The 10652-nt window shown below is 42.8% G+C and overlaps 1 protein-coding gene across 1 annotated transcript in view; it reads right to left on the bottom strand.

Moving 5' to 3' along the window:
- Positions 1 to 776: 776 nt before the first annotated feature.
- cacna1da (calcium channel, voltage-dependent, L type, alpha 1D subunit, a) overlaps positions 777 to 10652 on the bottom strand; it is a gene marked incomplete at both ends in the record, with an annotated part of 53288 nt that continues 43412 nt past the window's right edge. Inside the window, 17 exons of the mRNA XM_080495886.1 lie at positions 777 to 1082; positions 1204 to 1521; positions 1709 to 1815; positions 2445 to 2584; positions 2702 to 2830; positions 3509 to 3535; positions 4936 to 5327; positions 5761 to 5877; positions 6642 to 6775; positions 8713 to 8814; positions 8998 to 9100; positions 9200 to 9296; positions 9525 to 9652; positions 9878 to 10037; positions 10141 to 10232; positions 10327 to 10392; positions 10489 to 10617. Coding sequence (XP_080352012.1) covers positions 777 to 1082; positions 1204 to 1521; positions 1709 to 1815; positions 2445 to 2584; positions 2702 to 2830; positions 3509 to 3535; positions 4936 to 5327; positions 5761 to 5877; positions 6642 to 6775; positions 8713 to 8814; positions 8998 to 9100; positions 9200 to 9296; positions 9525 to 9652; positions 9878 to 10037; positions 10141 to 10232; positions 10327 to 10392; positions 10489 to 10617 — 2547 coding nt within the window. The remainder of the gene's footprint in view (positions 1083 to 1203; positions 1522 to 1708; positions 1816 to 2444; positions 2585 to 2701; positions 2831 to 3508; positions 3536 to 4935; positions 5328 to 5760; positions 5878 to 6641; positions 6776 to 8712; positions 8815 to 8997; positions 9101 to 9199; positions 9297 to 9524; positions 9653 to 9877; positions 10038 to 10140; positions 10233 to 10326; positions 10393 to 10488; positions 10618 to 10652) is intronic.

The following is a 10652-nucleotide window of genomic DNA, read 5'->3' as shown; positions in this document are numbered from 1 at the left end:
TGTAATATTATACAATTTACAGCATATCAACTATGAAATATTAACCAGGCTATTCTAAAACCTTAAAATAACCTGCTTGCTAGTGCATTTATCACAAATGCTTTTGTTGCTTCAAAAGTACATATCTCAAGTTGAATGATGCTATAAGTGGGACAGTTTGTTCCTGCATAATCTGGTGCTGTTCGCGTTTTCGCTCTCTTCGTTAACGGCCCTAACGCAACCTGTTCTAATGACAAAGAGATAAGTTAATCTAACGACTACACAACAAGATATGCCTTTCTATGCTTGCATTGAAAACTTGCATGATATGCCAAACCTTAATAAAGTGACTGAGGTAATGACATCGTACATCTGATTGTCATCACCCTTAGAAACCAGCCCCTCAGAGTATCTCACACCTCCGCCAGTCGGTCCGTCTCTTTCACTGGTATCAATGTCCGTATCTCCGATTGGCTGCAGGCTGAGACCTGTGTTATTTCCACGTCGGTCGACACTTTTAAAAAAAGGAACGTCCACGTCTGTCCCTCTGTGCTCAGCAGGGATGGAAGCTGGCTCCGTGCTGCAACCTCCTTTGCAGGCAGGTGGAGAACAATTAAATGAACGGGACTAGTGTGTCTCTCTTTATATATGCCTTTTCTCTTCAGTGTAAAAGGCACTTCTTTTGGTCAAAGCCAACAGATGCATTTCTTTCTTTTTTTTTTTTTTTTTTTTTCCTTAAATAATTTTCTTGAATGTAGTCTATCAGAGTTCTATTTTGCTGATTTCTACTGCCACTGCTATAAAGTCGTAATGCAGATCATCTCGTCTGCCAGGTCCTCCTCATAAGCAACCCTGGGTTCTGTCTCAGGCTCCTCGTCACTGTAGCTAGCTCCGGTGTCCTGCATCTCATAGTCCCTTTGAGTCAGAATGGGAAACACGCTGACGCCGTTGATGCTCGGTGCCATTCCCCCGTTCAGCAGGTGGCTGGCTGCGCTCTCCATCTCATCTATCGTCATCTCGCATGCGTCCGCTATCTCATGCTTTGTTGCGGCGACAAACTTGGGATCCTTGGCGTATCTCCCAAGCCCTTCAGATATCAAAACCTTTTAGACATGAACAGGAGAAAAGATATGTTACCGGGCGGTGTTTTCTTTATCTGGCCTGCTTCATTTCGGCTTTGACAGCAGAATAAATGTCTATGACAACAAATATCCCCAGACTCACCGCTTCCACAAGGCTGGTGGCGCTGCCTCTCTTCTGGTGGTACTGGTTGTGGTACTCGGGCGGCACCTGCAGGTGGACGGGCGAGTACGTCCTCTGGGAGAACTCAGGATCGTCTGTGTACCACGAGCTCTTGCGCACAGACACCTGACTGCTACCAACACTCTCCCGGTGCGGATGGTCCACACGGATAAGAGGGGTGTAGTATGGTGACTGGTCTTTACTGGCTGGGGTGGCAGGGGGTGTGGCCCAGGAGCGGGTTGAGCGGGTCGGGGAGAGGCGGTGGGCTCTGCTGGAGTCCAGACCTGCTACAGCCATAACCTGATGGGTGGGAATACACACTGTAGTCGCTGCAGGAAATTCATTCTGCCGTTTATCTCGCTTTTTCACTCCAGTTCAGTTATCTTTGGTTTGATAGCTGTCATTATGTTCATTGAAACATTTTCATTCAAACTCATTTGCGACATATGAATACCAGCCCCCCCAAAAAAACAAGTATCTGTGTTACCTGGTGCTGCATAAGGTGCAGTGGAAGAGCAGTGCGCTGATGTGGAAGCTCATCCTGGCTACTTTGTCTGCGCAGACACTCAAAGTTGAAGGACGGCCTTCTGTGGCCTGAGCCGGTCAAGAGGTGGCCGGTGAGTGAAGTGTTTAGTTTTTTTGGTGGGAGAAACCAAAAGTGAAGACAGTGTTAGGTAAATAATTGAAATGACAATTTTCCTAATATTAACAATGCTTTGCAGAGGTGTGAAATTAGGATTGACAAATACTTGTAAATTGCACTGCAACCTCTTTAACATACGCAATATACATAATCACAAAAGACTGACTGAAATGCAATAAGTTATGTGTTTCTATGATTCACACTCGGCGTGTCAACCCACTTGGTCAATGACATGGAGCCTTACTGTCTTTGAATGTGTTAAGAAATTATATTCCATTATACAACATGACATAAAATCTGGTGGCAACAAGCCAGAAATCAGAAACACAAATATTAGGAAACAAATGACTGAAAACAACATAGTTAATGAAATGCTGCTGGTAGGAACTGTAGAGCAACTTGTGAAAGAAAAAATAAAACATGACAGAGGTATTTAAAAAGATCACTATCATATGCATGTTTTTCACATGTAAGGTAATAATGAACTAATATTACGCAGCCTTGCAGATATATATCTACATATATTTACATATAAATATGCATCGTCCTGCTGTCGGGGTATACGGGGGTTTGGAAATACCTTGAGGTGTCGCAGGAAGCAGCCGTCTCTTTGGTGACCTTCGCGAGTCGCGGTACAAAGGCTGTTCATCATCATCGTAGTAGCTGTCCGGGTGATGGTAGCCTTTGGGGGTCTCATACTCTGTGTCACTGTTCTGATACCTGCAGATGGAAGAAAATGGAGCTCAATTAAAAACGATACATCACATACTATCCCCAAAATCGTATTTAATGGCCTCCTTACACAGTGAAGACCTATAAAGGAAGGAGGAGTCGTACCTGTCCCCTGACAGCATACTGTCATCTTCATAGAACTCCTCTCCACTGAAATATTCTCCAGAGAAGCGATCTTCATCAAACTCCTCCTCCCTGCAGATGGTTGGGTGGCGACCGTCCCCTCTGTGGGACCTGCATGACAGTCAGGACATGGGGTCAGTTTGTGCACAAAGCTGCCGTTCAAGGGGGAATTAATGTAACAGGGCCATGCACTGCCATGCAGACACAAGCCTCCAGGGGGCAGCAATGCATATGACCACCCTTAAAAAAGTTTGCCACAGCCAAACCAAGACAGCAGGCAAATGTTGTGGGATGATGGGCACGATCTGAAGATCTCATCCATTCTGACGCCCATCCTTTGGTAATTAAAGCATTTTTTATGTGTCTCCATCAAGTTAATTAAGAGCAGGACTGTGTGCATTTTGGGGAAAGTAAACAATATACAGCAATGTTAATTTCTTTTTTTTTTAAACAATCTGTTACATGTCCTCATTTTCAAACATGACTCCTTCTTCAAAGCAAGCGCGTCACTTTGACACATGCATAAAGCAGGGCTGCGCTCTGCAATATGCTGGCCACTCACATTTATCTTATTTCCACATTTACGCTGAAGCACTGACACAACAGTGTCATAACAAAAACAATGACTAAACAAATGACTGGCCAGCATGTAGCACATACTGTCGACTTAGCAGGGATGCAACAATCCACCAGTCAGATCCAGATCAAAATGAACGAAAATACACAAGAAAACAGGGCCTTTGATTTGCTGCTGAGGATTGAAAGCTGGGACCTACAAAAACAACATACCGAACATAGGTCTCATAGTAGCGCCTTCTGTCCAAGAAAGCAGAGGAATGGTTGAGAGAAAGCATTTTAGTTAGGAAGGAGAACGAGAAGAGGAGAGAACACAGAGGACAGGGTGGAGACAGTGTGACATATATATCATACAGTATATGAAACATATACAGTATTCTCATATATATGTATGAAAGAGAGAGAGCGCGTGATGGCAGATGACCCCCGGTGTCTGCTGACAATTCCATTTACTTTTCTTTAGATAAGAAACAAGCTCACAATCATTTCTCTTCTGGAAATGAAGCAGCATTGAAAGTGCCCTCGAAATCACTTGGACACTAAACGAGTCCAGTCGTGAAGCAGCTGACTAAACAGTTACGAGGAATAGAGATGAAACACTGTCGCTTATGAAATTAACTGTCAGGACCACTGAACATTTGTAACAGAAAAATTGTGTAACAGTTTGAAACGGATGCAGCATAAAGAGAGCTCCGGCTGCATCAGGGACTCCGGTAAATATTGTTTTACAACCTCTGATATCTGCAGTAAATCAATGAGAAAACGTCTAAAATAAATAAACAATGGAGGAGGAAAGAGGGCTGAGAGAGTCATCCATCGAACGAGGGGAAGTCCCAGACACAAGACCTATTAATTAAGACCGTTTTCAATAGTTTTTTTTCTTCTTGAGTAAAACAAGTGGTTTCATTTGTTTTGCAGAAACAAAATATAGCTGTCCTCCCATTATAATTGTCTGCGTTTATATATTTCCTTGTCATTATTTAGACTAATTGAGTATGTCAATACAGTAAATATTTTTCAATCTGCTCTCTGAAGGATCACCTCTTCTTCTTCATGGATACAACATTTGTTGTTGTATCTGTTCAATTGGGTGCAGGTTTTTAACCATCAGCTACAATGGACCAGTTTGATTCCAAGACTTGTTTTGTTTCTTTTTTGGTGTGGCATTTGATTTTTATTATCATTTCATGAGTTTCATGAGCACTTGGTATTTTAGTGCACTTCCCTGAAATAAATCAACTGTAAAATTAAAAGAAGATGAATTAATATGACGATTTTAATGTCTTCTGAAAGATTTGCCAGAGACCATAAGGAGTGATTGTACCTAAAGAGTCCTATTGTTGACAATACGCTCTACAAAGACTTTTTTCTCTGATGGATGATTTGGGGCGAACAACAAAAAAACAAAACATTAGACTTCAATCTAAATTTAACTGAAACAATGTAATGCTATGTAATTCAAACATTTTGTGAATTATGGGTCCAAGAACAGAACACACAACATACAACCAGAGACAAAAGGGACACCAATGGACAATTTAAAGTCCCCCAGACTGGATTGTACATTTCCTGAGATATTTTAACTGACAGATCCCACTTATCATTGCTTTAGATGTTTCTATTGATCAGGGTGTGGATACCTTTGACCCTGGGGCGTCCGGGGTTTGTCGTAGTCATAATAGGGGCTGCGTAGACCTGGGTATCCATTGGGAGGTGCGTGTTCATAGTAGCGGTGGTGTCCTCCATTAGGTAGACTGGACACGTTGGCGTTGTTGAGGTTGATGTTGGTGGATTTCGGGGACTTGCCGTAGGAGTTGTGGTGGCGGTGGTGATGGTGGTGGTGGTGGTGATGGTGGTGGTTGGGATGGGACATAGCGTTGGCTCGGGACAGGCGTCCCACCGGCTGCTCCATGTGGGCGTAGTGGGGCGGCGGCTGCACCTGCAGGGGTCGCTGAGTGGCATTGGTCTGATGACCATTAGACCTCCGGTGACCACCGTTCATGAGGTGGTTTCCGAAGAGTCCGCCGTTACGCTGCGAAGGAACGTTCAGAGTAAAACAACCAGAGCCTCTAACGCTCAAGAAACAGGCCACAAGTGCTATTGATGTTAAGTCTGGAAACTGATACTTTTTAAAAGATTATATGAGCAAAAGTAAGTTCAGAAGCTGGTTTATGGCATGATAAAGGTGAGCAAAAATAAAGAAATTGTTAATTATTTGGAATCGAAATGGAGAAAAACAAAGGATAACAGAACAAACTAAATGAGAAGAAAAGCCTAAACACTGTAGCTGTAGTGTTTGATACTTCTATTGATGACAAAGCTGAGTAATGTGTGTTTAGATTCTCTTCTAAATGTTTTCATACATTCATTACTATAAATGATATTATTGTCATTGCCACAAGTGTATTTCTCCCCCCCACAAAAAAAAAACAACATTCCCCTTCATGTAAATGTAAACAAGTTACCCTATAAATTTCCTCGTCTTCTTCTGGAATAAAGTCTACTAGCTCATCATCCTGCAGATCACATGATATCGCTCGGCGAATTTCGGGCCCAATATCATGCAGCGTGCGAAGGCCAGCCTGTAACCATGACAACAAGAGGGCTAAACGCTGCTGGCTGGGATCTTCATCTTACAACTCACAGGAAAAATTTTTTTTAAATCTGACATCACACAGCCATCACACACTCTATACAGACACACACCTGGGCTGTGCACCACCTGACATTTACAGTACTGACAGACTGTGAGAGATGAGGACACGGAGACAGACAGATGTGCTGTCCTGAATGCAGCCTACTGGGAGTGTGTGTTGTGCGCCCTGTCACACAGAGTGGCTTTTTGTTCTCCCTGCTTGCTTTTGTAGAGCTAAATAAACCAAATGAACCACACATAGAAAACATTTCCTATAAAGAAAATATAAGTTGATTATGTTTACTGCTTAAAACTGATATATGGGGATACATTGGAGCCATATATCGCACATTATAAGGTAACAGAAATCTCATGAGTTGTGAATTGTAATGTGCTGAAAACACATGAAATGGTGGCTGGAGACAATGGCACATGCTTAACATCAACACTCATGATATTTAAACACACAGTGACGCATATACTCAATCCACACTTTGGAAACATAGATCACAGTAACAGATTCATACTGTGCACCAAGATCATGAACGTCCTGCTGGATCATAAACCAATAACATTAGCACAGTCGATGATATTTGAATGAGATGCACAGAGACAGACTTAACAAAATCAGAATGCTCATACATCCGTCTTCACAAAGCTTTGCTCTCCCCTCTCTCACCGCTTGCACACTCGATTGTGTGTGGGCCTCACCTGTAGGGCGATGGCTGTGTTGTTCTGGGAGGGGTGCGCTCCCACCAGGCCTTCCTCTTTACGTTTCTTGAATTTCCTAAAGTAGTCCTGTATCAGGAAGGTGGCATAGAACTTCCCCACGGTTACCTCATCATCTGAGTGAACAGACCACACAAATGCTTCCTATGTCAGCAGGTCACTACACACAGCACCCAGATGGAGAAATTCCCTCCGTGTCAATCCTCCATAAAAGAGGAAGTCACTACAGGACCGCAGAGAGATTTCATTTATTCCAATCAGAGACTTATATCTGAGTTATATACATCCATCTTGATGGTGTATATACTATACCTCAGTCTGCGTCACGTACTACGGTTGGTTCCTTGCTGTATTTTCAAAGGACGGAAAACAAATATATGCAAAAATATCCTCACTTCAGTTCATAAGAGCTGCAGTTATATATATATATATATATATATATATATTTATTTATTTATTTATTTATTTTTTTCAGGTATTCAGTTATACTGGCTGGGCCTTTCTGTGTGGAGCTCAGTGTATTTCCTTCGGTGACTCTGGTTTCCTCCCATACTCCAAATTCATGCACAGGAGGTTAAGTTGTGACACTAAATTGCCACGAGTTGTGAATGTGTGGGAGTGTGTGGGTGTGTGTGTGTGTGTGTGTGTGTGTGTGTGTGTGTGTGTGTGTGTGTGTGTGTGTGTGTGTGATTGTCTGTCTCTGTGTTTGCCCTGTGATGGACTGGTGACCTGTTCAGGGTGTATCCTGCCCTCGCCCATAGTTAGCTGGGATTAGCTCCAGCGGTCTGCAACCTTGAACAGGAAATAAGTGGAATAGAAGATGGATGATTGGACTTAATGTTCAAACACCTTCAGCCTTCACATGAACCATGCCCTAATATTAAGTCTTCATTAAAAAGACGACGAAGAGGACAGAATAAGCAGAAGTGACGTGAAATAGATTGAGAAAGATAGTACTAATGAAAAATGTGGTTAATTTTGAAGGTGTGCAAGCAGTCACGGCACGTTTTACAGATTAAAATCAATATAAACTGTGATTATTAATCTAAAAATCCAATAACACCTTTATGAGGTCAATGTATCTGAATATTTGGTTGAAAAAAAGACCTTTTACTTTTCTGCTTTGCACATGCATGCAAGCAGATCTACATCACTTGTCGATACATTTGTGTAGATTTGTGTTTTCTTCTTATGTATGCCAATTACTTATATAATGCATGCTTGTCAGTAGATATTGTAGCCAAGTTTGAGGATGTACTGGCATATGGCCTTTTTATTTTCTTCTTTTAATTTTTTTTTTTTTGATGTTCAAAAGTTCAAAAGATTCAAAAGTTGATGAGTGTGTGCAAGAGTGCGTGAGAATCATTCTGAAGCAGGGGTCTGAATCACTTTGAACAAGGACGCTGGGGACAGAGATCAGAGAGAGAGAGAGGCAACACTAGTTCCATGCCACCACCCTAAAACAGAACTGCTTCAGAATATTCTGAAGTGCTTCAGAGTTTTGGAGACAGAAATATATACAAAAAAAAAAAAAAAATGTGAGAAGAATAAAGCTGAAAAAGCTCAGCAAGCAGAGACAGTTTGAGGGGACGGAGTAGAAAGAGAGAAAGAGAGAGAAATGGTAAAACAGAGACAAAGACAGACAGACTCAATAGAGAAAAGAGAGACAAAGCATGCACTTGCACTGTGGTCTACAAGGCCATGCAAGCCCAAAGCCCAGCAGAGAGTCAGAGGCCTCCTTCAGCATCCTGGGCTGGAGGCTGGACCGAATACACACAAATAGAGAAACACACTGCGGAGAGGACAACCAGGAGAATATGAGCAGAGCAGAAACAGCACAATACAGATTTACTATGGCATGATACTGGCCTTAATAGCTTAAAATATGGCTTTTAGCACAGCACACAGTACTAACATGGTTGTACGTTTCGCAGTACTTCTGAACAGCGTTGGAGGCCGAGGTGTATGTGTTTCTGTGGAGTCTGCTTTTTGTTTTTATGTGAGGAAAACAAGGTGCGCATGTGATTGAGAGGGAACGGCCTGATTCACTAACCACCAGCGGGAGGCACCACTTGATCCAGCAGCTTCATACTGGTTCTCTTCCAGATTTTCTTGATGACAGCTCGCAGCTCTTCATTGGCTTGTTCTAGATTACCTGCATAACAGTGAAACAAACATACATGAGAGCCTCTTCTGTTCACACTGTTTTAAAGTCATGCAAGCTCGTAATCACACTGAACAAAGAGCAACAGACCCAGGAAACACATCAATGTATTTATTTATTTTTTTGTCTTTTTGGAGCAGTGTACTGTCATGTCAATTGTGTGGAGGAAAATACCTTCAGTTTTAATCTTCAGAGCCGTTCGCACCAACGCAAACAAGGTGGCGTTAAACATGACAGTGCCATCACTGTTCAGAGGCATGTTCATGGCCACCAGCCTCTGGAGGAAGACAGCAACCACAGGGTTTAGTACAAAAGAATGTATGACTGTCTGAAATTAGAAGATACAGTGATGTTGAAGGGTCGAGAGAGGAGAGACCTTGCAAGCCACTCGATGAGGACACAGTTTGCCGAAGCCAAGAGGAGGCTGAATACGACGGAGGAGAGTTACAACATCCAGGTGTTTGATTCTGCCCCTACACACACACGCACACACACACACACACACACACACACACACACACACACACACACACACACACACACACACACACACACACACACACACACACACACACACACACACACACACACACACACACACACACACACACACACACACACACACACACACACACAAAGGTTAGAAACATAAAGTGTATCTAATCCTGAATTGTCATCAGATATGCGATGAATGCACATACTTTGCCTCAGGGTCATATTCTGACCAAATCCTCTTGAATTCATCGAGGTGGTGTGGTCCGAGAATGGACCAATCACGGGTCAGATAATCAAAGTTATCCATGATGACAGCCACAAACAAATTGATAATCTGGAAAAGTTGAAGAAAATTTGACTCTTTCAAAAAGAAAAGTGTTTTTGCCGATCTGCAAGCTACTTCAAATTGAGATGAGGAGGTTTCACATGAATCAATTCTCAACTATGTCTGACAGTCTCTTAAAGCCAAAAAACAAAGGAAAAAGAAATCTCCCCGTTACTGCTTTGCTAAAAGTGGTGTCAAAGATGCTAAATAAACACTGTCTCAGTTTCTGCGTACCAAGAAAGCACAGAGCATGTAGAAGGTGATGAAGTAAACTATTGCAAATCCACTGCCACATGTCATCTCCTCTCCCGGGTTGTAGTCAGACTCGGGGTCACACAGTTTCCCCGGCATGCACGCCAACATAATCTCTTGCCATGCCTCACCAGTGGCACATCTGTGGAGAAGAAAAGCATGACCGACGTGATTTAATCATCCAGACAATTAAATCGAAAAGGTGCTTTTTTCTGTTGAGCTCTGTGCCAAAGGCTCTTACGGACCTAAAGAGAAGGAGCACGGCCTGCGGAAAGGTCTGGAAGTTGTTGTTTCTGTTGATATGGGTGCCGTCCACCATGGCAATCTTCCCAAACACCTGCAACAGACTCACATGGATGAACATAACTGCAGCCAAACCCATTTGTGTAAGAGAAAGAAAAAAATATTTCCGGTCACACTTAATCACCAACCTGCATGCCAATGACGGCGTAGATGAAGAATAGCATGGCTATCAGCAGAGCGACATATGGTAGGGCCTTTGGGCAAAAACAGCAAAGCAGAAGAAAAACAGATGAATACGCGACATGAATCTGTTTCTCAGTCACAGATCAGATAACCGTACTGCACCCCACCTGGAAGGATTTGATAAAAGTCCATAGCAGGGTGCGAATGCCCTCCCCTCTGCTGAGAAGTTTCACCAGCCGCATGACTCGGAAGAGACGAAAGAAAGTGATGGAGATCCGAGCGCTGTCCTCTGTGTTCTGTGGAGTCAGAAATCTGAGTCAAACAGGTGGAA

Source organism: Blennius ocellaris (genome assembly GCF_963422515.1).
Source record: "Blennius ocellaris genome assembly, chromosome: 4".
NCBI lineage: Eukaryota > Metazoa > Chordata > Actinopteri > Blenniiformes > Blenniidae > Blennius > Blennius ocellaris.
This window is presented reverse-complemented; position numbering and strand designations above follow the sequence as displayed.